At 41.7% G+C, this 23,729-nt stretch overlaps 2 protein-coding genes across 14 annotated transcripts in view; both read right to left on the bottom strand.

Annotated features, from left to right (window-relative positions):
- The window catches only part of LOC124041472 (prominin-1-A-like), a 35,509-nt gene extending 30,774 nt beyond the window's left edge, over positions 1-4,735 (bottom strand). For all 3 annotated transcript variants that reach the window (XM_046359090.1, XM_046359091.1, XM_046359092.1), the window contains exon 1: positions 4,503-4,735. The gene's annotated coding sequence lies outside the window, so the exon portion shown is untranslated. The remainder of the gene's footprint in view (positions 1-4,502) is intronic.
- A 6,036-nt stretch (positions 4,736-10,771) lies between these two features.
- LOC124041470 (LIM domain-binding protein 1-like) overlaps positions 10,772-23,729 on the bottom strand; it is a 46,391-nt gene continuing 33,433 nt past the window's right edge. For 6 of the 11 annotated variants that reach the window (XM_046359079.1, XM_046359081.1, XM_046359082.1 and 3 more), the window contains 5 exons: positions 23,496-23,618; positions 20,938-21,021; positions 20,509-20,632; positions 15,848-15,984; positions 10,772-14,622 (listed from right to left, as the gene is read on the bottom strand). In XM_046359079.1, coding sequence (XP_046215035.1) covers positions 14,398-14,622; positions 15,848-15,984; positions 20,509-20,632; positions 20,938-21,021; positions 23,496-23,618 — 693 coding nt within the window. In that variant the 3' untranslated portion in view covers positions 10,772-14,397. The remainder of the gene's footprint in view (positions 14,623-15,847; positions 15,985-20,508; positions 20,633-20,937; positions 21,022-23,495; positions 23,619-23,729) is intronic. The other 5 variants (XR_006839951.1, XM_046359088.1, XM_046359085.1 and 2 more) reach the window with 5 other exon arrangements.

Here is a 23,729-nt window from a genome sequence, read left to right as displayed (position 1 = left end):
GTGTGTGTGATGGATGCCAACCTGGTGACCTCAAGCGCCAGGGGAAGAGACGAGCAGGAGCAGACATGACAGGTTGGAGTCATTAAAATTCGTTTTTGAACGACTCCACAAATGTCTTGTCAACAAACTATAGTTTTAGCAAGTCAGTTAGGACATTTACTTTGTGCATGACGCAAGTCATTTTTCCAATAATTGTTTAGACAGATTATTTCACTTTTAATTCACTGTATCACAATTCCAGTGAGTCAGAAGTTTACATACACTAAGTTGAATGTGCCTTTAAACAGGTTGGAAAATTCCAGAAAATTATGTCATGGCTTTAGAAGCTTCTGTTAGGCTAATTGACATAATGAGTCAATTGGAGGTGTACTTGTGATGTATTTCAAGGCCTAACTTCAAACTCAGTGCCTCTTTGCTTGACATCATTAGAACATTTTTTTAAATCAGCCAAGACCTCAGAAGAAAAAGAAATGCAGACCTCCACAAGTCTGGTTCCTCCTTGGGGGCAATTTCCAAATGCCTGAAGGTACCACGTTCCTCTGTACAAACAATAGTACGCAAGTATAAACACCATGGGACCACGCAGCCGTGATACCGCTCAGGAAGGAGACACATTCTGTCTCCTAGAGATGAACGTACTTTGGTGAGAAAAGTGCAAATCAATCCCAGAACAGCAGTAAAGGACATTGTGAAGATGCTGGAGGAAACAAGTACAAAAGTATCTATATCCACAGTAAAAACGAGTCCTATATCGACATAACCTGGAAGGCCGCTCAGCAAGGAAGAAGCCACTTCTAGAAAACCGCCATAGAAAAGCCTATGGTTTGCAACTGCACATGGGGACAAAGATCATACTTTTTGGAGAAATGTCCCCTGGTTTGATGAAACAAAAATATAACTATTTTGCCATAATGACCATCATTATGTTTGGAGGAGAAAGGGGGAGGCTTTCAAGCTGAAGAACACCATCCCAACCGTGGCAGCATCATGTTGTGGGGTGCTTTGCTGCAGGAGGGACTGGTGCACTTCACAAAATAGATGGCATCATGAGGCAGTACAATTATGTGGATATATTGAAATAACATCTCAAGACATCAGTCAGGAAGTAAAAGCTTGGTCGCAAATGGGTCTTCCAAATGGACATTGACCCCAAGCATACTTCCAAAGTTGTGGCAGAATGGCTTAAGGACAACAAAGGAAATGTATTGGAGTGGCCATCACAAAGCCCTGAACTCAATGCTATAGAAAATTTGTGGGCAGAATTGAAAAAGCATGTGAGAGCAAGGAGGCCTACAACCCTGACTCAGTTACACCAGCTTTGCCAGAGGGAATGGGCCAAAATTCACACAACCTATTGCGTGAAGCTTGTGGAAGGCTACCCGAAACATTTGACCCAAGTTAAACAATTTAAAGTCAATTCTACCAAATACTAATTGAGTGTATGTAAACTTCTGACCCACTGGGCATGTGATGTAATAAATTAAATCTGCAATAAATCATTCTCTCTACTATTATTCTGACATTTCACATTCTTAAAATAAAGTGGTGATCCTAACTGACCTAAGACAGGATTTTTACTAGGATAAAATGTCAGGAATTGTGAAAAACTAAGTTTAAATGTATTTGGCTAAGGTGTATGTAAACTTCCGACGTCAACTGTACATTGTTATTGATTATTGGATTTTTAGTTTGCAAGAAAGGCATTTCACATGTGACATGTGGATGGGGGCAAGCACGCCCCCATCCACATCAACAGGGCTGCAGTCGAGCAGGTTGAGAAGTTCCTCGGTGTCCAAATCACTGAATACTTTAAATGGTCCAAACACACGCAAAGTTGTGAAGGCGAGACAGAGCCTCTTCCGTCCCCTCGGGAGGTTGAAAGAGTTTTGCATGGGCCCTCAAATCCTCAAAATGTTCTACAGCTGTACCATTGAGAGCATCACTGCCTTGTATGGCAATAGCACCGCCCTCGATTACATGGCACGACAAGAGGGTGGTGCGGACAGCCCAGTACATCACTTGGGCCGAGCTGCCAGCAATCCAGGACCTCTGTATCAGGCGGTGTAAAAGGAAGGCCCGGAAAATTGATAGACTCCAACCACCCAAGCCACAGACTATTCTCTCTACTTCCGCACTGCAAGCGGTACCAATGCATCAACTACCAGGCTATTGAACGGCTTCTATCCCCAACCAATAAAACGGATAAATAGCTAACAAAATAGCTACACGGATTAACGGAGTTCACCTTATATCTTCATTGACCTTATATATATATTTTTTTGCTCTGTCTCTATGCACACTCACAGAGCTCTACACACACTCAATCCATCGTCATCTTCTCACTCACTCACACACCATGACCATACATTTATACTGACTCTACACGCCCGCATAGCCACTCACATACAAGCTGCTGCTACTCTGTTTATCTTATACCCTGTTGCCTAGTCACCTTACCCCTATTCATATCTACCTCCATCATTACAGTATCCCTGCACATTGTAAATACGGTATTGGAACGGACCCTGTATATTTACTTACATATTTCTTATTTCTCGTGTTTTTTTTTATAGTAGTTATAGTAGTTAGTTATAGTAGGTTTTTTTACGTTGTTATTGATTATTGCATTGTTGGGTTTTGAGTTTGCAAGAAAGGCGTTTCACTGTATTTGTGCATGTGACATTAAAAAAACTTGACCTTGGTCCTGCTTACTAAGACTGTGTGACTGAACATACCGGTATTCTGTTTGTAAAGTAAAGAGAAACGCTTTTACTGGTTTTGCATGAGCTCCAACACAGTATTGCAATGTCATTGTTTGTCCAACAAGTTTCAGTACATTATATTTATTTATACAATGGGTGGGTCTTTTCCTGAATGCCGATTGGTTAAAACCGCATTCGAGCCGGTGTCTATGCCATAAGTTACCACCGGCTAAATCTATAACGTTAAAATACCTATTTACTCTGTTCCATCTGACTGTGCAATCCACTGTCTCATCAGCCCAGTCGGGAAATGTATAAACTTAATCTCCACTATTAAGAGCATCTAGACATTTTCTCACATTTCTTTCAGACTAATATTTAGCTGTCAACAGTGGAGTATATTGCTGTCTGTCTATCAGACATTTGCAACATTGGTTCAATATTCCAATTCGATCTCCAGCTGTCCCATAGTAATGAACGTGACAGACAGGCAGGCCGCATTTCTCAGCCAGTCGAAAACATGAATCAGCTGGCATCATTTTTATGGATATATACAAAGAAATGTCAATTGAAAAAAAGCTCAAAGAAACGAAGTGCAGCTAGTTTGCAGTTTTTCCAGCTTCAGTTTGAAGTGATTGTGTTAGCTGTGTTGTTGGCTAGCTCCTCTGAACAACAGTGTCCTGACAAGAGAGCACAGTTTCTATGCCAGGTGAAATTGTTATGGAATTATTCAAATAAATTTCACTAGAAAAAAGCTTAAACAAATGCAGCTACTGTTGTTATTCTAGCTGTTTGACATGGCTGTAAGTTATCCATAGTTTGCTAACTAGCAAGCAAGGGATAAGAACGTTGCCAGCCAGTATGGACTGGGTGTTTTTGTTCCATAGATACAGAACAAAAAGACTGAACGGCCGGGTCGTCGTCTCTCTGACAACCGAACTGATAGAACAAACGACCAGCCGGCTTGGGTAGCAACCCTAGATTTGTGTCGGGACTATATCTTGTGGAAGGATGAAATAGTATGAATAAATTAAAATATTTTGAATATACACATGTCAATCATTATTTGAATATGTCGGTAACCGTTGACAATGACCTTGGAGTCAGTGTTTGGAGGAATAGAGTCGGGCCTAACAACACCCGTGCCAATACATCTTCAAAACACCGGCTTTTCTGGCATTGTCACTTGATTACACAGTACTAGGACAACGGAAAGAGAGAGAAAATAGATGGAGAGAGAACATAGGTAGGGAGAGAGAGTAAGAAATAAAGAATAAAAGAAAGCAAGAGAGAAAGTACAGACTGAAAAGCTCTCACTCACTTCCCACAGTGTAAACAGAGTTCTGTTGAGAGTAGAGCAGAGAGAGAGAGCAGGATGATAGGCTCCTTTGTACACTACACACACAGTCCTATTGGAACACAGAACACACAGTCAACCAGTCCTGGAGTCCAACGCTCTCCAACTACCGCTGCTTCAGCTGCATATAACTAATCCATAGCTCTTCTATAGAAAAGTGGCTTTATTAATTACAACAGCAGACTTGTACAGCTACCTCAACAACCTTAAGTACTGCTATTGCCTCTGGGTGTTTACCTCAGTATCTCTGGGCGCTAACTGCAGAGCTGTTAGCCTACTTTCCCTGTCCCTGTATGAGGCTCTGGGAGTGTTTTGAGGAGAAGGGGAGACAGATAACTGGAGAGTGAGAGGACAGGAAAGAAGAAGAAAGAAAGTAGAGTGTGTTGGAGACTAGAGAGGATAGTGACATCGGAGAGAGGAAGGGACAGAAAACAGGACTTTACCTGTTGTTCCTTCAGTCGAGTCAGGAAAGAGGTGAACCAGTAGAGCTGGAGCGTAAAGAATATAGTCCAGGTGAGGGAGTGTGTGTGTCTGGTCTCTGCCCTGGTCTCCCCACTAGTGTGTTAGTATGTGTGTCCCCGGTGTGAGGGAGTATGTATTAGTCCCTTCCTTGATCAATCTGATAGGGTCGACAACTGCTCTGGTGAAGGTCAAGTTGACTGCCTCTCTCCCTGCCTGCCTGTGAAATACTGGCACTGAGAATAGAGGGAGGGAAGAAGGGATTGGAGGAGGGAGAAAGGAAGGGTTTTAACTGGACAAGAGCAAGAGAGAGAGAGAGAGAGAGAGAGAGAGAGAGAGAGAAGTGGGAAGGTGGGGGGAGGGTGGGAGCAAAACAAATACTTTGAGGAGGGGGTGGTCGCTTAGCAGCAGTGGTGTAAAGTGCTTAAGTAAAAAGTATAATGTATCACTCGAAGTGTGTTTATCATTGTAACTTGATTTCCTGAAGATGTGTCTAATAAAGGGATGGGTCACACAAAGCCACACAATATGTATACCGTCATTTGTAACACATAAATATGCCATTATAAGTGCTTATTACATGCTTCATCAATTATTGTAAATGTTATAAAGGCGTATGACTTGTGCGTAATGCTTAAAGGCCTACTTTAAATAAGTAGTTATCTAAAACATGTCCAGAATTCTGTCAAAAGCATGGAGTTAAGGGAAACTCCCTTCTTATTTTTTATTTTATTTTTTTAAATGCTAAGAAAGCAGCTGTCCAAAATTCAGATCCTTCTCTTGGAGCAGAAAAATATGCTTTTTCATGATACTTATTATAAAGTGTTACCCATTCACTCATTCACTCAACAGGCAAAAAAATAAGACAAAGGGTTTGGAATAGATAAGTTCTCTGATGAAATACCACCACAAATTCACATCACCAGTGATAAGGTGCTTATACGTGTAACAACACAGCCCAAATATGCAGGTAGTGACTAGCGGAACATAGGCAGGTAAATGCAGAGGAAATGAGGGCCGGGTCTCAGGAAGTTCGATTAAAATAGTACATTAAAAACTATGTGAGTTACCTTTGAAGGTCATTCATTTGTCTTGTAAATATTAACAAACAATATACTCAGTCATTTCAGTGATAACCTTTAAATGACAAGACTATTGTTATGTGAGGAGATGGAGAAGGAATGTATAATATTGAGAACCCAGAACCAAATCCCACATGCCTGCTGGCCAGCTACACGATTTGGTTACTCATATGGCTGTAACTTATTTGTTTGTTTTAACAGTCTGTCACCAGAGATTACAATGTACACTGCCCTGTGCTGAAAATAGTACTGTATGGGATATCCTAGGGGGGAATATTACACAAAAGATTCCCTATTATCATAAACATGAATGTTAGGCGGCAAGTAGCCTAGTGGTTAGAGCATTGTGCCAGTAACCAAAAGGTTGATGTATCGAATCCCCGAGCTGACATGGTAAAAATGTGTCGTTCTGAACAAGGCAGTTAACCCACTGTTCCCCGGTATGGCGTCATTGTACATAAGATTTTGTTCTTAATTGACTTGCCTATTTAAATAAAGGTTACATTTTAAAATAAATGTTAAAGGCCCAATGCAAAAAAATATATATCAATATCACACAAAAGGGAAAGCCAGCCGAAAGCTTCCCAGTGAGCCTACCAGATGAGCTTTCTGCCTTTTATGCTCGCTTCGAGGCAAGTAACACTGAAGCATGCAAGAGAGCACCAGCTGTTTAGGACGACGGTGTGATCACGCTCTCCGTAGCCGATGTGAACAGGTCAACATTCACAAGGCCGCGGGGCAAGACGGATTACCAGGAAGTGTACTCGGAGCATACGCAAACCAATTGGCAAGTATCTTCACTGACCTTTTCAACCTGTCCCTGACTGTATTACCTATATGTTTCAAGCAGAATGCCATTGCCCTGTGCCCAAGAAAGTGAAGGTAACCTGCCTAAATGACTACCGCCCCGCAGCACTCACGTCGGTAGCCATGTAGTGCTTTGAAAGGCTGGTCATGACTCACATCAACACCATCATCCCGGAAACACTAGACCCACTACAATTTGCATACCGCCCCCAACAGATCCACAGATGAAGCAATCTCAATCGCACTCCACACTGCTCATTCCCACCTGGATAAAAGGAACACCTTTATGAGAATGCTGTTCATTGACTACAGCTCATCAGAGACCTGGCAGTTTGGTGCCAGGATAACAACCTCTCCCTCAACGTGATCAAGACAAAGGAGATGATTGTGGACTACAGGAAAAGGACGGCCGAAAGTGCCCCCATTCACATCGACAGGGCTGTAGTGGGGCGGGTCGAGAGTTTTAAGATCCTTGGTGTCCACATCACCAACAAACTATCATGGTTCAAACACACCAAGACAGTTGGGAAGAGGGCACTATGAAACATTTCCCCCCTCTTATAGTTTTAGTTTCATCAGCTGTACAAGGTAATCCTTTATGTGTATTTTAATATCTGCAGAACAACACGTCCATCAACTCGTCCACCGACCCTACGCTGGCCAATGTTCCCATCTCTCTCCCTCAGGAAGCAGAACAGGACTCAGGAGTGAAGCGGAGGTAAACATTAACCCACAGAGTCCATGGTCAAGTTCCAAATGGCACTCCACTCTACTCCCTATTTGGTGCACTACTTTTGACCAGGACCTTGGGGCTCTGGTCAAAAGTAGTGCAGTATATAGGGAATAGGGTGCCATTTGGGACACATCCATCGCTCATCTCCTCCCATCATCATCACAGAGGCAGTCGGTGTCAAAACAAAAAGGGTCATGGTCATTAGGTACCAAACAGAAGAAAATGGACTGAAACAGGGAGGGACTACCTGGACTTGACCAATAAGAACTGCTCATTTTCTAATGAACACAACCCAGGCCTCGCCTAACCCCCTCTTCCATCACTTGGTTTAATGTGCATTATGGAAAAAGTCAATCAAAAAGGTCATATTATATCAAATGTCGATATCACATATAAAAGCCTTCATTGTCAAAAGAACATGCCTCTACTGGAATATAAAATTGATTTTATAGTGGCCATATAACCAGTAGCTCTGAGAGGCACTTTGCAACATGGACCAGTGCATTTGTTTTTTAATGTAACCTTTATTTAACTAAAACAATAAAACACTGTTTTAAAATAGAACATGAAAGTTTTGTTTGAACATTATGATAGTGTTGTTTAGTGTCATTTAGAGCATCCTTACCTGAAGATATGTGACCCTAGGTGTAGGGTGCTTCTGTATGAGTCAGAGGAGGTGTGAGGAGTAGATGACATGACACGCTGATAAACTGATCCCTTAACCAAACTTGCCCCCATCTCCCACCAGCCACTGCTGACTGTGACCGATGACCCTTCAGCCTCAAAAACATACAGGCCCTGGGGTTCTCTAGTTTGGGCCAAAAGACCGTCCTCTGTCCTCTCTCCTCGAGACCCGGAAACCGATAAGTGGTCGAGGAGAGTGTCAATTTCTTAGTAGGCGAACGGAAGAGTCCTTCCCTCCTCGATCGCCACCTTTCACTGAGTATAGTTTTTATATCTGCCACACCTTTGAATCAGCTTTTGTTTTTGTCAGAGAAGAAAAACATGCAAATGTTCTCTAGAAAATGTCTTTCACAACTAACTTAATTTGATCACCTATCACATTTATATACACATAGCACATTTAGGCTATGCAGTCAATTTCACCTTAATCTAAAGCATACACTTGGCACAGGAGAGCGTCTGCTAAAACTCACACCCCATCCTCATTCACTGGGGGGGGGGGGGGGGTCATGCCCCCCCCCCCCACATTCTGAAACTGCATCACCTCTCCAGTTTTATAGTTGCCTTTTTTGTATCACATTGCAACAGTGTGCTTTAGGTCCATGTGGATGACTTCGAGTAGTCAGGTAGGCTGTTTGGAGTGTTCAGCTGGTTGGATTTAGGCTGTGTGAAGGCAAAGCTTCTGGAAAGCTGGCTGGACCAGAATGGGAGAGTTGAGCATAGCTCAGCAAGAACCTTTTGTGGCAAGGGCTGAAATGCAGTGGAAATGTTTTTTGGGGGATTCAGTTCATTTGCATGACAAAGAGGGACTTTGCAATTAATTGCAATTAATCTGATCAGTCTTCATAACATTCTGGAGTATATGCAAATTGCCATCATACAAACTGAGGCAGCAGCAACTGTGAAAATTAATATTTGTGTCATTCTCAAAACTTTTGTCCACAACTGCATATTTTAATTGAGACCACATGCGCACCTGATCTAGCAGGTATGGTTACTGAACTGGAAGCAGCGAGAATGATGACACATGATACATTTTGCATAGGCCTACTTTTTAGGAGGACGATTTGCAGGCAGATACAAATAAATAGGTAATCAATACTTTTTGAAAATCAAAAAGGCGCAATGCTCACTCACCATTAGTAGCCTCACCTACATGCGCGTTGTGCCTTTTACTTTTCAATTATTACATTTTGTGATTGTACTTTGACGTTGGCTGAGCGCCCTCCCCTTCTTTCCATTATCAATACGCATTTAGACACTGCAGTAAAACTAGTCTAATCATATTTAAGTTAATTTCAACTTTTTAACTGCGACGTGCTTCTCTGAATTTGCTGCCAACTCTATTTCAATGAGACCACACATACTAAGCCCACTTGGACTCTCACGCCCAACTAGGAGAAGTAGGCTACTGAAATTGAAGCAGCGAATTCTGTGTGTGTGTGTGTACAATTTGAAAAATGTGTGCTTCTAATACAATTGGTAGGCTAACTCATACAAAGCAGAAAGAGGATGGTTTCCAAATACTCTGTGGGACAACAAAAATATGTCATCCTGAATTCGTCTGTATTGACCGGCAGCATGAAAAATGCCATTCGCGCGCAATGATTTTTCAGGACCTGGCATCCTGTGGGAATACAGCCATCTCGTGCAGTCAGTATGTAACACTATGCTCATCATGTTAACATGATCAGACAACCAGGGAAGACCAGTCTACAGAGCTCAGGTGAATTTTGCAGTATATTAAATATGTTAGATCATTTGAGTTATTGACTACACTGGTGGGGGTCTGGCGTGCAGTCGGTTCGGGCTGGCTGAAATTTGATATATTATGTCTTAATAAAAATAATCAGAGAGTTGTTCAGTTGTTTGGCTATTGGTTAAAAAGGTGCAACACAATATGTATTATTGAATTACCTTTGATCTAGTTCAGTCTTATTAAATCTCTTACCAAGCCTGATGACTGTGGGTATTTTTGCGTACTTTGTTCTAAATAGAGACGGCATATTGGATTGTGTAAAAATTCAGTAAATGAGCTTTAGACGACTATATATATATATATATATATATATATATATATATATATATATATATATCTTTGGGGAAGACCCCCCCCCACACACACACACACTTAAAAACCAAAGTGGCACCCCGGTGAGGAAATGTCAGTCATAATCAATTCTACTCATTATAATCTCCCACATCAGCCAAAATATATCAACGGTCTTCTTATAACCAGACGTGATATTTTAGAACGGAAATAACATTCTTGGTAATTACATTCTAGTCTTGGGCTTTCCGTGCTAACATGAAGGACAATTTGCCAAAAGTCAGTCTGTCTCTATATCTTCGAAGGCCTGAGGCCACTAAAACACTTATTTACCCACCCGCTGACTCTAGGGCAAAACCTAACTTCACATTTTCACTGTCTCCCGTGAACATCAATGCAAAAAAAGTTGACTTAAACGGATTTGCCTCTGTGCTGAGAACAAACATAGCAAGTGAAGAACATCAGTCAACTGCGCTCAATCGAAAGTGTCTTTATTGATACCGTTACATGAATAAATGGCAGAAACTCGGCAAAATATTATATAAACCGTATATCAAACCACGCCTATGATGCGCTAACAGGGACATGTATGGGTACATCACACCACTCAGACGCTACTACTTTTGACCAGCGCCAAACGTGATAGTGCCCTGTATTGGGTGTGATTTGAGACGTGCCAGTTTCTACTCAGCCTGCTGAAGGGAACATGACTGGAAAGTTGAAAACATTATACAGTTAAGCCTGGTGATGTCTGAATGGATTTAGAGACCGTTTGGGAGTTAGGAAAGAGAGGGTTGATCCTACATTCTTGTGGGCTGCTAAAGCTCTGGAGACCCCTGGTGGTGAAACTAAGCATCTACACCAAGTTATGTACAGAGAAATCAGAGGAATCATTCATCACTGTCAAATCAAATTTTATTTGTCACATGCTTCCTAAACAACAGGTGTAGGCTTACAGTGAAATGCTTACTTACAGGTCTTTCAACAATGCAGCGTTAAAGATTAATATATAGAGAGCGAGAAATGCATTACTCGTTCAACTTAGGTCCTGATGGATTTTACATAGATTTTTTTTATTTTTTAAGTAGTCCTTTTTCTATAATCTTTTTTTCCACCTATGGTGATTTCTTCCTATTGACTTGACTGGAAATCATGTCAAGTTATGAGGAACGTATGGAAAATCATGTGAAAATAATGTAATTCTCTAGTCTTTTCAGACATCTGACTGTTGATCGTGATATTGGGGTCATTTATTGAAAATGTGAGGTATAGTTGAGATGACATAGCCAGAAAAGCCTACAAAATGACATTGGGGGCAAAGGCATAGATATTGTACATGTACTTGCAAACTCATTAACCAGGTTTCCATCCAACCATTTCATGCAGATTAATTACCTGACGCATAAAATTGACAGGGCTGATGGAAACAGGAAATGCTGGTACAATTTTATGGTGGCATCTTTTTGCGTCTCTAAAATGAATTGTGCAATGGGGGTGAAACACTAATGCGCAAATATTGATATAATAACCATAATATTTTAGTAAACTTGGGAGTCACGCGATGATATGGTATATGGTTCTCCCACTACAACTCGGGAAACCATGCAGTTTAAAGTAGGCTTCAGATTAAATAAATGAACTTCATAGGGTGGTGAATGTGCAAAGTGATGAACTTGATGCTCCTTTCCACTAAATATTGAGTATTATTCTGGTGAAATGATACATATTTGGCTGCAGTTTAACCAATAAAATAATAAAAATCGCTCTTATCCATAATCATCTTATGTAGGTAGCCTACCCGCACTATCTGTGAGCTGTTGGCTAGAGTGCACTTGTCAAAACTAGAGCGTGCACATTTGCTATATAAACGCAACGATGTTTGTGACAAAACCATTAGTAGAGTTGAAAATGTAATGGAAACCAATTGAACTTGAATTTGGGGTGGCAGGGTAGCCTAGTGGTTAGAGTATTGGACGAGTAACCAAAAGGTTGCAAGTTCAAATCCCCGAGCTGACAAGGTACAAAATCTGTCGTTCTGCCCCTGAACAGGCAGTTACCCCACTGTTCCTAGGCCGTCATTGAAAATAAGAATTTGTTCTTAACTGACTTGCCTAGTAAAATCAAGGTAAAAAAATAAATAAACATGGGAATTAACTGCAAAAGTTGACCTTTAATGAGCAAAAAGTCAGTTTGATGGAAACATCTCTGGTAGGAAAATGCGCATATTGTTTTATGGAGATTTTAGAATATTCGCATGAAAATCTGTCGCAAAGTGGATGGAAACCTAGCTATTGGCATCAGTATCAAAATAAATAAATTGTATGTAGAACAAAAATTCATAGCCAGCTCTCGTGAATGGTGGTTGTACCCTTGAATGTAATTTCCAAAACAGTTTTTTTTAATGGAGAAAAAAATGTATCTTTACATTGGAGAGATGCCATAGGGTGTTGATCTAAGGAAGGATACGTAGAATAACAATTATACAGGAACTACCTTAAATATACAAGCACAAAGACACAAAAACATAAGAGGAAAAAGCGCACAAAATTATTCTTAATACAAACAACTAGCATATTCGGGGATCAATATTTAAAAGGATCTTGCAAAGTAGCTTCTTGGTTTGTAGCTTTCAAAAATAGTGATTACAAATTATTGGGAAACGCAAGCCAATACAAAATGTGTTGTTTTCTTATATCTTACAATGCCGTGCCAAAATTGTCTTCAAAAGTTTTTGTAACATATCGGAGAGAGAAAATACGTGTCTGTACTGTCTGAGGTGTGGACATGAGGTACTGAGCAGATAAGTAGACAGGGAGTTAGGATGGATCTCAACAGGCACCCTCTATCCTCTAAATCAGCGATTCTCAACTGGTGGGTCTCGTGAGGTTTTGAATGGGTTGAATGTGTGTCTGAGTTAAAAAATAAAATACATCCTCAAGTCTGAAGTTAAACAACAAACAATTATAATTAACCTATATTTAATTCAATCTCAACTATTTTGTCTTAAAACCACAGTATTTTCAATATAGAGTTATTAGCAGCACTATTTAGCAGATTGGGTTGATTTTGTCATCTCAAACAAGTGAGTTTAACATTCTTCAAGAATAGGGGCAAAATTGAAACATTTAGGTGGGACTGCAGTTCCCTTGTCATATAATTGATACATTTACTATCAATATAGCATTGAAAATAGTATGCATTTTGGCAACAACAAACAACGCAATGCAAATACTGGACCGCGACAGACCTGGTTCAAATTGGGTCCCCAGGACAAACCAGTTGAGAACCACTGCTCTATATAGTGCACCACTTTTGACCATAGCCCTATGGGTCATTGTCAAAAGTAGTTCACAGGGAATATGGTGCCATTTAAGATGCAGGCTTGGACATTAAAAGAGGTGGCTTTTCCCTTCAGATGCGAATCACTGGGATTCGTTATAATGTCATTGCCATGTCTGACACTAACAGGCAACATACTGTATCAGGCATAGACAATTCAATATTACATAGATGTAGTATCTTAATGACAATAATACAAATGATCTAAGGGTAATATTTATACAGTTACATACCGTAGATTCTCCTCTCCAGTCACAGGTTTCTGATGCTTTACAATTTCTTTATATAAGCCATAATAAAAAGAACAAAATACACCATCAATTCATAAGAAATATAGATTGACGATAGTGGAAAACAGTAAAGAATATTCTGGGGTGCATTTTTGTTTCATTTATTTGTTTGCTCATCGGTTTCATTTTTAGAAATTGATATAAAAATAAAAAATTTAAATCAAACTAAAAACATAGAAAATTAAAACCCACTTCTGTATGGCCTGGTGCTCTGGTCCAGGTGGGGAAGTAGGACCTCTCTCCAGTACCTCAGAGTGTCTGCGTGTGTGTGCGTGCGAGCGAGTTGTGTGTGTGTGTGTGTGTGTGTGTGTATGTGTGTTGCATGCGTGTTGTGTTGTGTGTTTTAGGTTTAGCGTAGCGGTTCTCAACTCCGGTCCTCAAGCTCCGGCAGTGTACAGGTTTTTGTTCCAACCAGGTCCTACAAAACAAATAATTTAGTTTTTAAAAACTGAACGTTGGATTTATGCTGTAGTGCACACAATACGTTTTACTCTGCTAAAATCTAAGAGATAATAAATAAAACTAATAAGTATTCCTTCCCTGTGAGGTGAGCACAACAGAAATAGAGGTACGCTGTCAAGGCAACACACCCAGAGACCCGAGGTTGGAACAAGAACCCGCCAATATGTCAGCCAGCAAAATGGCCAACATGGCTAGCACTGATCATAGACGGCCAAACCCAGCTCTGACTCAAACACTCTGACCAGTAAGCACAGGCTCCCTCCCTCACACACACAGAACAGAACAGAGTCAGGCCTAGCACTGATGAGCAAGGGGAAGAGGGCCGGGGTTGAGCACCACTGAGCATGTGCGAGAGAGAGCGTGAGTGGGATTCATTTTGCAGGTAGATGAGTAGCGTATCTGGGTGGTGAGTTAGGGTTTATGGTTGTGGCTCTACTGTGCGTCATTCTTGCTGTCCTGGCTGCTGGGCGTCTTGTTGTTCCAGGGGGAGTGTGCGCCCCCCAGAGCAGGGGAGCTACCAAAACTGTCCTCATCCTCCAGGCCCCCCGCTCCGTTGGCCGTGTCGAACTGGCCGTTCTCCAGCCGCGTGATCAGACGTTCATCTTCGTCGCCGAACTCCCCTCCCATCAGTGTGGGCTCGCCCACCATCATCACGTCCTAGAGAGGGACAGCAAGGGCCGGAACATTATCCCCATAACCACGGGGGAGAACCGAGCATGGACGATCCCAAAGGACTTCGAAAATGGGATGGATGGGGCTGGGACTACCGTGGTTACATGTAATGGTGGATTTTTAGGCTAGATGAAACTTATGATTCATATTTTACGTAACTTTAGGTCCTTGAAGGCCTAAAATGATATGGACATTTTAAAATGAAGCCTTTCAGTACCTATGAAAATAAGGATAACTCATGTTTCAGTGTGTGTCCATCAATGCTCACCCCACTCACAACCAGACATAGCTCTGGGTTTCAGGCATACAGCCCAAATATTCAACACCATCTACAGCAGGCCCAATGCCAGCCTCTGTTCCAGGGATTTGGGTAGTATTGCCCTTCCCCCATTGGTCAGCGGTGGGCAGCCCTGATCCTCGAGTGCTGCATCATGGGGTTTTTCATTCCACCTCGGGTCTCATTGGCTCACTTAACCAACCAATAGCACCTAAGCTGTCTGTGAATTCTACGATTTGATAAAACCAGCTACTACCGCTGTGCCTAAGTTTGTAGGACAATAAAGCAGATTGAGCAGATTGACTCACCTGCTCCAAGTAGAAGTTACCCCTAACCACAGACCTAGAATCAGATTGGTGCATCTCCACTCCTAACTAACATTTAGAGGGTTTATATAGTATCTGATCCAGGACCAGTGGTAATGTCTACCTCCTGTATGTGTGTGACCCGTAGGCCAGAGGACCAGGGACTGCCCAGCACTGGCTCACGTCAGACAGGGAGTCATTAGCATCATAAACCTAATACACATCCACCATTCCCCATAGCCTATTTCCCCAATCTGATCCTAAACCCAAAAGGCCCTACCTCAACCCTTCTTCCTCTCAACCCCATATCCTGCCTTCTATCAACTACAAACCTGTCTTAAACTCATATCCTTATCATACTAGCCCCATATTTCCTGCCCCCACACCCGCCCTATTCCTTTCTCAAGTGTCCTATCACTCCCATCTGACCAGAAATGTCTACCCCTGTTACCTGTCAAAAGGTTGTGATTGTGAGTCCAATAAAGGCGGTGCACAATTGGCCCAGTGTCGTCTGGGTTTGGCCAGTGTAGGCCGTCATTGTAAATAAGAATTTGTTCTTAACTTGCCTAGTTAAATAAAAGGTTCAATTAAAAACAAACAAAACAATATGTAAAGATGGGATGCTTACAGGTACCTGTGTGGAGAGAGGGAAGTTGTTTGCAGGACTCTTCTTCTTGCTGTTGTTTCCTCCACCAGCACTCATGTTGCTTCCGCCAGACATCTTCCTTTTCCTCCGCTTGTTGGGGGCTTGTCTGGCTGGCTCAGCTGGAAAGAAATAGGAGGAGAAGTGTAACAGATCTGCAGCGTGTGAGTGTGTGGCTTGTATTACCATCTTCGTGGGTACCGGAATCCCAAAAGTCCCCACAAGGATAGAAAAACAAGGAAAATTTGCCCTTATTGGGACATTCCCCAAGGCTATTTTTTAGCTTACAATTAGGGTGGGGGAAAATAAGATTGAATGGAAATAAATGTTAGGTCCCCACAAGGCTAGTTAAACATATGCTGTGTGAGAGAGAATCCAATTCATCTGTGCACCAAGCTAAAGGTTTCAATTCTCAAGTAAGGTTGTGTGGTTTACCCAACATTAGGGATGGGCATGAGTAATCGAGAACTCGAATGGTCGTCAAAGCTCGATCTTTAACCAGAAATTTTAAAAAACATTGCAAAACTATTTGGTGGAATGTCATTTGTGGCTGCCCAAACAGGCAAGTAAAACGTTTTTTTTTTATTGTCTCTTGAAAACAAATGTTAATTTCCTTTGACTCTAGTTTTCTATTTGTACAGTCGTGGACAAAAGGTTTGAGAATGACACAAATATTAATTTTCACAAAGTTTGCTGCTTCAGTGTCTTTAGACATTTGTGTCAGATGTTACTATGGAATACTGAAGTATAATTACAAGCATTTCACAAGTGTCAAAGGCTTTTGACAATTACATGAAGTTGATGCAAAGAGTCAATATTTGCAGTGGTGACCCTTCTTTTTCAAGACCTCTAATCCGCCCTTGCATGCTGTCAATTAACTTCTGGGCCACATCCTGACTGATGGCAGCCCATTCTTGCATAATCAATTCTTGGAGTTTGTCTGAATTTGTGTGTTTTTGTTTGTCCACCCACCTCGAGGATTGACCACAATCCTACACATGGTTGATGATATTACTAGTTTATCTAGAGTGTCCTGCTTGGCATATAATCGATGCAACGCAGGGGGATGATTTAACAAAAAGCGCATTTGCGGAAAAAAGCAATCGTTGGACGACTGTACCTAACCATAAACACTAATGCCTTCAATATGCAGAAGTATATATTTTTAAACCTGCATAATTTAGCTAAAATAAATCCAGGTTAGCAGGCAATATTAACCAGGTGAAATTGTGTCACTTCTCTTGCGTTCATTGCACGCAGAGTCAGGGTATATGCAACAGTTTGGGCCGCCTGGCTCGTTGCGAACTAATTTGCCAGAATTTTACATAATTATAACATGACATTGAAGGTTGTACAATGTAACAGGAATATTTAGACTTAGGGATGCCACCCATTAGATAAAATACCGAACAGTTCCATATTTCACTGAAATAAACCTTTTGTTTTCTAAATTATAGTTTCCGGATTCTACCATATTAATGACCAAAGGCTCGTATTTCTGTGTGTTATGTTATAATTAAGTCTATGATTTGATATTTGATAGAGCAGTCTGTCTGAGTGATGGTAGGCAGCAGCAGGCTCATAAGCATTCATTTAAACAGCACTTTCGTGCGTTTTGCCAGCAGCTCTTCCCTGTGCTTCAAGCATTGCGCTGTTTATGACTTCAAGCCTATCAACTCCCGAGATTAGGCTGGTGTAACCGATGTGAAATGGCTAGCTATTTAGTAGGGTGCGCTAATAGCGTTTCAAACGTCACTCGCTCTGAGACTTGGAGTAGTTGTTCCCCTTGCTCTGCATGGGTAACGCTGCTTCGAGGGTGGCTGTTGTCGATGTGTTCCTGGTTCGAGCCCAGGTGGAGGCGAGGAGAGGGACGGAAGCTATACTGTTACACTGGCAATACTAAAGTGCCTATAAGAACATCCAATAGTCAAAGGTATGTGAAATACAAATGGTAGAGAGAGAAATAGTCCTATAAATACTATAACTACAACATAAAACCTCTTACCTTGGAATATTGAAGTCTGATTGCTTTTCTGATTTTCGTGACCAAGTTACCTGATGCTAAGTGTACTTATTGTTTTGTCGAGCAATCAATAAACTTACATAAAAGCTTGTATTGCTTTCCCTGTCAAGCATAATGTCAAAATCTGAGACGACAGGTGGATTAACAAAAGGCTACGCTGTGTTTTCCTATATTGCACTTGTGATTTCACGAATATTAATATTTTCTAGTAATATTATTTGCTATTATGCTATTCAGCGTTGATGACAATTCTCCCGGATCCGGGATGGTGGTTCTAAGAGGTTAAAAAGAACCACCAGCTTTCATAGGTTCTTATGTTCTGAGCAAGTTAAGTTAAAATAAGTGTTCATTCAGTATTGTTGTAATTGTCATTATTAGAAATAAATAAATATTTTATTTATTTATTATTTTTTAAAATTATTATTTTATTTAAATCGGCCGATTAATCGGCAGCGGCTTTGGGGGGGGGTCCTCCAATAATCGGTATCGGCTTTGAAAATTCATAATCGGTCGACCTCTAGTTTTAACAATGGCCAAGTAGGCTACTGTGGCTATTTGATCCTAATGTAGGCCTACCATCAAAAACAATGGGGAAAATGCATCCAATAACATTTTAACAACTGTTCTATCATTCAGCCAACAGTAGCAGCCAAATGTGTTGTGCTCAATGTAGGTCTACATTCCATGAGACTTTTGAAAAAAAAAAAACATGTAGGGATTGACAACCTGTTTATCCACTTGTACTTCAGACAAGGTGACTGAAATGTGTTGTTTGATGCAAAAATACAATTCATTATTACAGAGAATGAGACAAATTATGCTACCCACAGATCCATGTGGCATTGGTTCATTTGGTTGGTTATGGCACACCAGTCTGTGTAGAGTATGGGCCTGAGTCGTGCCCGTCAATGCAATAGAATCCAACTCCAATGCTCTCTGACTACAAGAAAATCTCTTGGATAGTTAGTTTTGTTTTGGTATGATGCATTGAAAGTGACTAATATTGCGTTGATTCGACCACAATTTGCACAGTAGAGGAAAACGTTGATAGTGTTAACTAGAAAGTTGGGTGAAGTTAAATTTCGTGCTTCTCTAAGAGGGCTGATATTTCTTCTGCACAGCAGTTCCGGGGAGCTGCGCGCCCGTGCACAGTTTAGAGCAAGGGGGGCAAAGTACAGCCCACGGGACATATTCGGGCCCACGGGCACTTCAATCCGGCCCGCTTTTTCCCTCCCCAATTTCGTGATATCCAATTCATAGTTACAGTCTTGTCCCATCGCGTCAACTCCCCGTACGGACTCGGGAGAGGCTAAAGCAGAGAGCCGTGCGTCCTCTGAAACACGACCCAGCCAAGCCGCACTGCTTCTTGACACAATGCCCGCTTAACCCGGAAGCCAGCCGCAACAATGTGTCGGAGGAAACACTGTGCACCTGGCGACCGTGTCAGTGTGCATGCGCCCGGCCTGCGACAGAAGTCGCTAGAGCACGATGGGACAAGGAAATATCAGCTTTCCAAACCTGGACAACCCTGGGCCAATTGTGTGCCGCCTCATGGGTCTCCCAGTCACGGCCAGCTGTGACAGCCTGGGATCGCTTGCACACAAGCTCCCGTTAGGCCTACAAAAATAAAAGCCTATAAAAACATATCTAACTGATAGGATAAACAAGCTACATTCATTGCCAAATGGCGACAGTTAACACATTCTAAATAGACTGGTTGATTGAAGTAGGAAGATATGTGATCCAACAACGAGCTGCAGTTTTGGAATAATTGTGTCCCGTCCGTTTTCTGCAAAATGCTAGTGCCATTTCAAATTGGTTAGCCAATGCTATAACCCTCTAAACATAGACAGGTTCCACACTGAAAATACACAAAATTGTATTTTCATCAGAATCATTAAGCCTAGGCCTACTCACTGAACAGATGCATTGGCCGTAATTAGTGTGAAATTCTTAATACATTGAGAAAAAAAATATATGGAAAAAATAAATAAATTACAGTCTGTATATCGAAAAGACAGATTGTTTTGTAACCCTGAATCTTCTTTCAACTCGCTAAATTGAGCCCTGCTTCAAATTATCACTGAGAATAACTGTTCCAGATGCGAGACTCGCATCACTTCCTCGTTTTTTCATTTGGAAAAATATTATATTTTATTCTGTTATATTACATCAAGTTTTTTTTAAACAATAAAAAAGGTGTCTTGACTGCTAAGGGATCAGGAAATAATTAACAAAACAAGGCTATGCCATTGCATAGCCATTGGCTTCTACAAACCAACCTCACTGCTGAAATTCCTGCCTTTTTTGAAGATTATTGTTGAACAATATAGACAGTTGAGATTACGATTTCAATAAATTAATCTTAATGGTACTTGCTTTTTTATTGACTGAATAGATATATCTGTAATGGTTATGATAAATTAGGCATTGTCGCACACTGTTGGCATAGGCCTATAGATAAATGTTCGGGCCTTGCATTCTAAAAATACATTTTCAAATGTATTTGAGTACTCCGAATTTTTTTTTAATGTGAGTACTGGAACAGTCAAAAAATGTCAAATGCCCATCCCTACCAAACATGTGTATAAGTGGATTGTCTGTGTAAAGCCTTGATTGTTACCTGGTGGGGCCACCATGCGTTGCCACTTCTGGAAGAGGCAGGTCTTGAGACAGTCTCTGGGACTCAGACTGTAGGTCTTGTGTCTGGACATCAGCTCCTGCATCGGCTCCAAGATCACACACAGCTAGATGAGAGAAAGAGGGTCAGAGAAACAGATTACCAATAATGCTTAAGTACCAGCATCTCTAACCACATTTACCATTCCACTGACTAAAGCACTGAACGAGACAACCAGTGGCGGCTGTTGGGAGGAGCTATAGGAGGACAGAATCATTGTAATTGCTGCAATGGAATTAATGGAACGGTATCAAACAAAATAATACTCATGGAAAACATGTTTGACACTGTTCCATGAATTCCATTCCAGCCATTACAATGAGCCTGTCCTCCTATAGCTCCTCCCACCAGCCTCCACTGGACTGGACATACCCTGAGGTAGTTGAGTGTGGAGTTGGACAGGCCACATCTTGTGATGTTTTTAGCCAGCTGATCCAGCATCTGAGGGTCCTGCACCTTGGAAGAGAGCGAAGAGAGAAGGGTGGAAAGAGAGCAGAGAACAAACATGGGAAGGTGGTCAGTAAACACTGGTCTGGAAATCAATCCACCAAATCGGTGGGTGTTTATTTATACCGGACCATATGCATTGCGTAACCTGATTAGGGCGTCCACCCACCGTGCTCAGAATGACAGAAATCACATTTAGATTATGGTCATTTATATTAACAGAACATGCAGGCCGAGGATCCAACGATGTGCAGTCCTTCTTACTGAAATCTGATGCGTACTTTGAAGATGTTAGAATAACTGTCCACATTTACTGTGTGGCAACCCAGGGGCCAGCAGGGAGCTACAAAGGAAGGAGCAGGACCATGGTCAGCACCAGAGGGCTAGAGAGGCCAAGTTGAGTCAGCACCATGGACAGCTCTACAGGCACCAACTGAGGCTGGTGATCCAACACTAATTACTACCCAGTCCAGGTGATACAAACCAATTGGCACCGGGAATTGGTCCCACCTGTCCCTCGTTAACCCAAATGAGTATAAGTAGAGGTGCAGTCACTCGGGCGCTTGAGCAGACAGGCAGGGGGTATGCCTAGACCTTAGAAGAACTGGAGAAGAGGACCCATTCCCAGGCAGCATGCCACCTGGTGCAAGATGAGAACAAGTACTGAAACACCGGACTCATCGCTCTCTTTTGTTGTTCATTACCACAGGCGGTCCGAGGAGCCGCCACGCCGAACACCAAGTGACCCACCCATTACCTGAGACGCCTTTCAGTTATTTCTCCCCATTCCCCCCAAAATTTAGTAAGGAACCACTTTTGTTTGAGCACAGCAAAATGGTCTCCCACGGTCTTATTTTATTGTGAGTTTCACCTCCGACTTCCCTGGGCAGCCATATTTTCTTCAGCCAACAAGACGAGTAACAGCAAAATCACTAGCCTACATGAATCTACTATCCCCCAATGGAAGTTAACCTATTCTATTGGTAGGTTAACAAACTCTGGGACTGTTGTGGGAGGATAGACTTGTTGTGGGAGGATAGACTAGCCTATGTAGCCTGATGCAACAGATCAGAACGTTTAGCTTAAAATGTTGCTCAACTATTATTTCTTCACATTATTAGCACAGCAATGTCCATTCCATAGTGGGGATAAGACCATTGTCAAAGCACACGCGAGCTGTTTCATGTGACCGATGAAAATATCAGTTAGACATTTTGAAAGAGGAAATCTAATAATATGCAACAATTAGCATGGGTTGCTAATATGACTAGGATTGTGCCTTTAGGCGACTGGACAATGAAAGAAAGTTTATATAAAATAATTGCCTCCACAGATATGGTCTGATTTTGGGTAGGCTACTTTGAAGCAAGGTAAGACATGTCTCAATACGTAGTCAAATGTATGTTGAAGCACCTTTGGCAGCGATTACAGCCTCGAGTCTTCTTGGGTAGGACGCTACAAGCTTGGCACACCTGTATTTGGGAAGTTTCTCCCATTCTTCTCTGCAGATCCTGTCAAACTCTGTCAAGTTGGATGGGGAGCGTTGCTTGCACAGCTATTTTCAAGTCTCTCCAGAGACGTTCGATCGGGTTCAAGTCCGGACCGCTCAAGGACTTGTCCTGAAGCCACTCCTGCGTTGTCCTGTTGGAAGGTGAACCGTCGCCCCAGTCTGAGCGCTTTGGAGCAGGTTTTCATTTAAGGATCTCTGTAATTTGCTCTGTTTATCTTCGCCTCAATCCTGATAAGTCTCCATCGACCTCATGGCTTGGTTTTTGCTCTGACATGCACTGTCAACTGTGGGACCTTATGTAGACAGGTGTGTGCCAAGTCATGTCCAATCAATTGGAATTTACCACAGGTGGACTCCAAGTTGTAGAAACATGATCAAGGTTGATCAATGGAAGCAGGAAGCACCTGAGCTCAATTTCATGTCTCGAAGCAAAGGGTCTGAATACTTACGTAAATAAGGTATGTTTTTTTTAATTATATACATTTGCAAAAATGTCTGTCATTGTGTGTAGATTGCTGAGGATATTTTTTTTATTTAACGAATTTTAGAATAAGGCTGTAACTTAACAAAATATGAACAAAGTCAAGGGGTCTGAATACTTTCCGAAGGCACTATGTTTTCAAAATGCATACTGCTTCCAGCTCAGTGTAAAGTGGTGTGACGCAACGATGAAGCCCAACTTCCGTTGCCTATGCATTTGTTTGAGATTCTGTAGCAGAAGCTCTAGCGCTGCCTGACAGAGATTCCGCTCAAAGGCTCTGTATGCTGAAACATAGCGAATATACAAACAAAATTATGCAAATGAACCTATAGACCAATAAGCATGACCGATCGACTCGTATTTCCATCAATTATTTCACAATAGGATTTCTCTCTTCTTCTCAGGGACAATTGGCCGGTGCCAATTTAACATCTACTGACCAACCACCTGCTATTACTGGCTAACGGAAACTCTGGTGTGTGTGCGACTCACGTGCATGGCCAGTATGCTGCGAGGCAGGACTTCTCTGTGTTGTCTGATGCTAAAATGCCACGTCTTGATCCTCATCATGTCGTCAAACATGAACTCCAGGTACAGACGGCCCTCCACACACACCTAAAGGAGAGAGAGGTTAGAGGTCCAACACCTAGAGCAAGGTATGGTTTCTTATCATACAGTGCACAGAAAATAGGGGGAGAAAGACAAATACATGTTTGGATTTGTAAA

The sequence above is a fragment of the Oncorhynchus gorbuscha genome, linkage group LG08 (genome assembly GCF_021184085.1).
Source record: "Oncorhynchus gorbuscha isolate QuinsamMale2020 ecotype Even-year linkage group LG08, OgorEven_v1.0, whole genome shotgun sequence".
Taxonomy (NCBI): Eukaryota; Metazoa; Chordata; class Actinopteri; order Salmoniformes; family Salmonidae; genus Oncorhynchus; species Oncorhynchus gorbuscha.
This window is presented reverse-complemented; position numbering and strand designations above follow the sequence as displayed.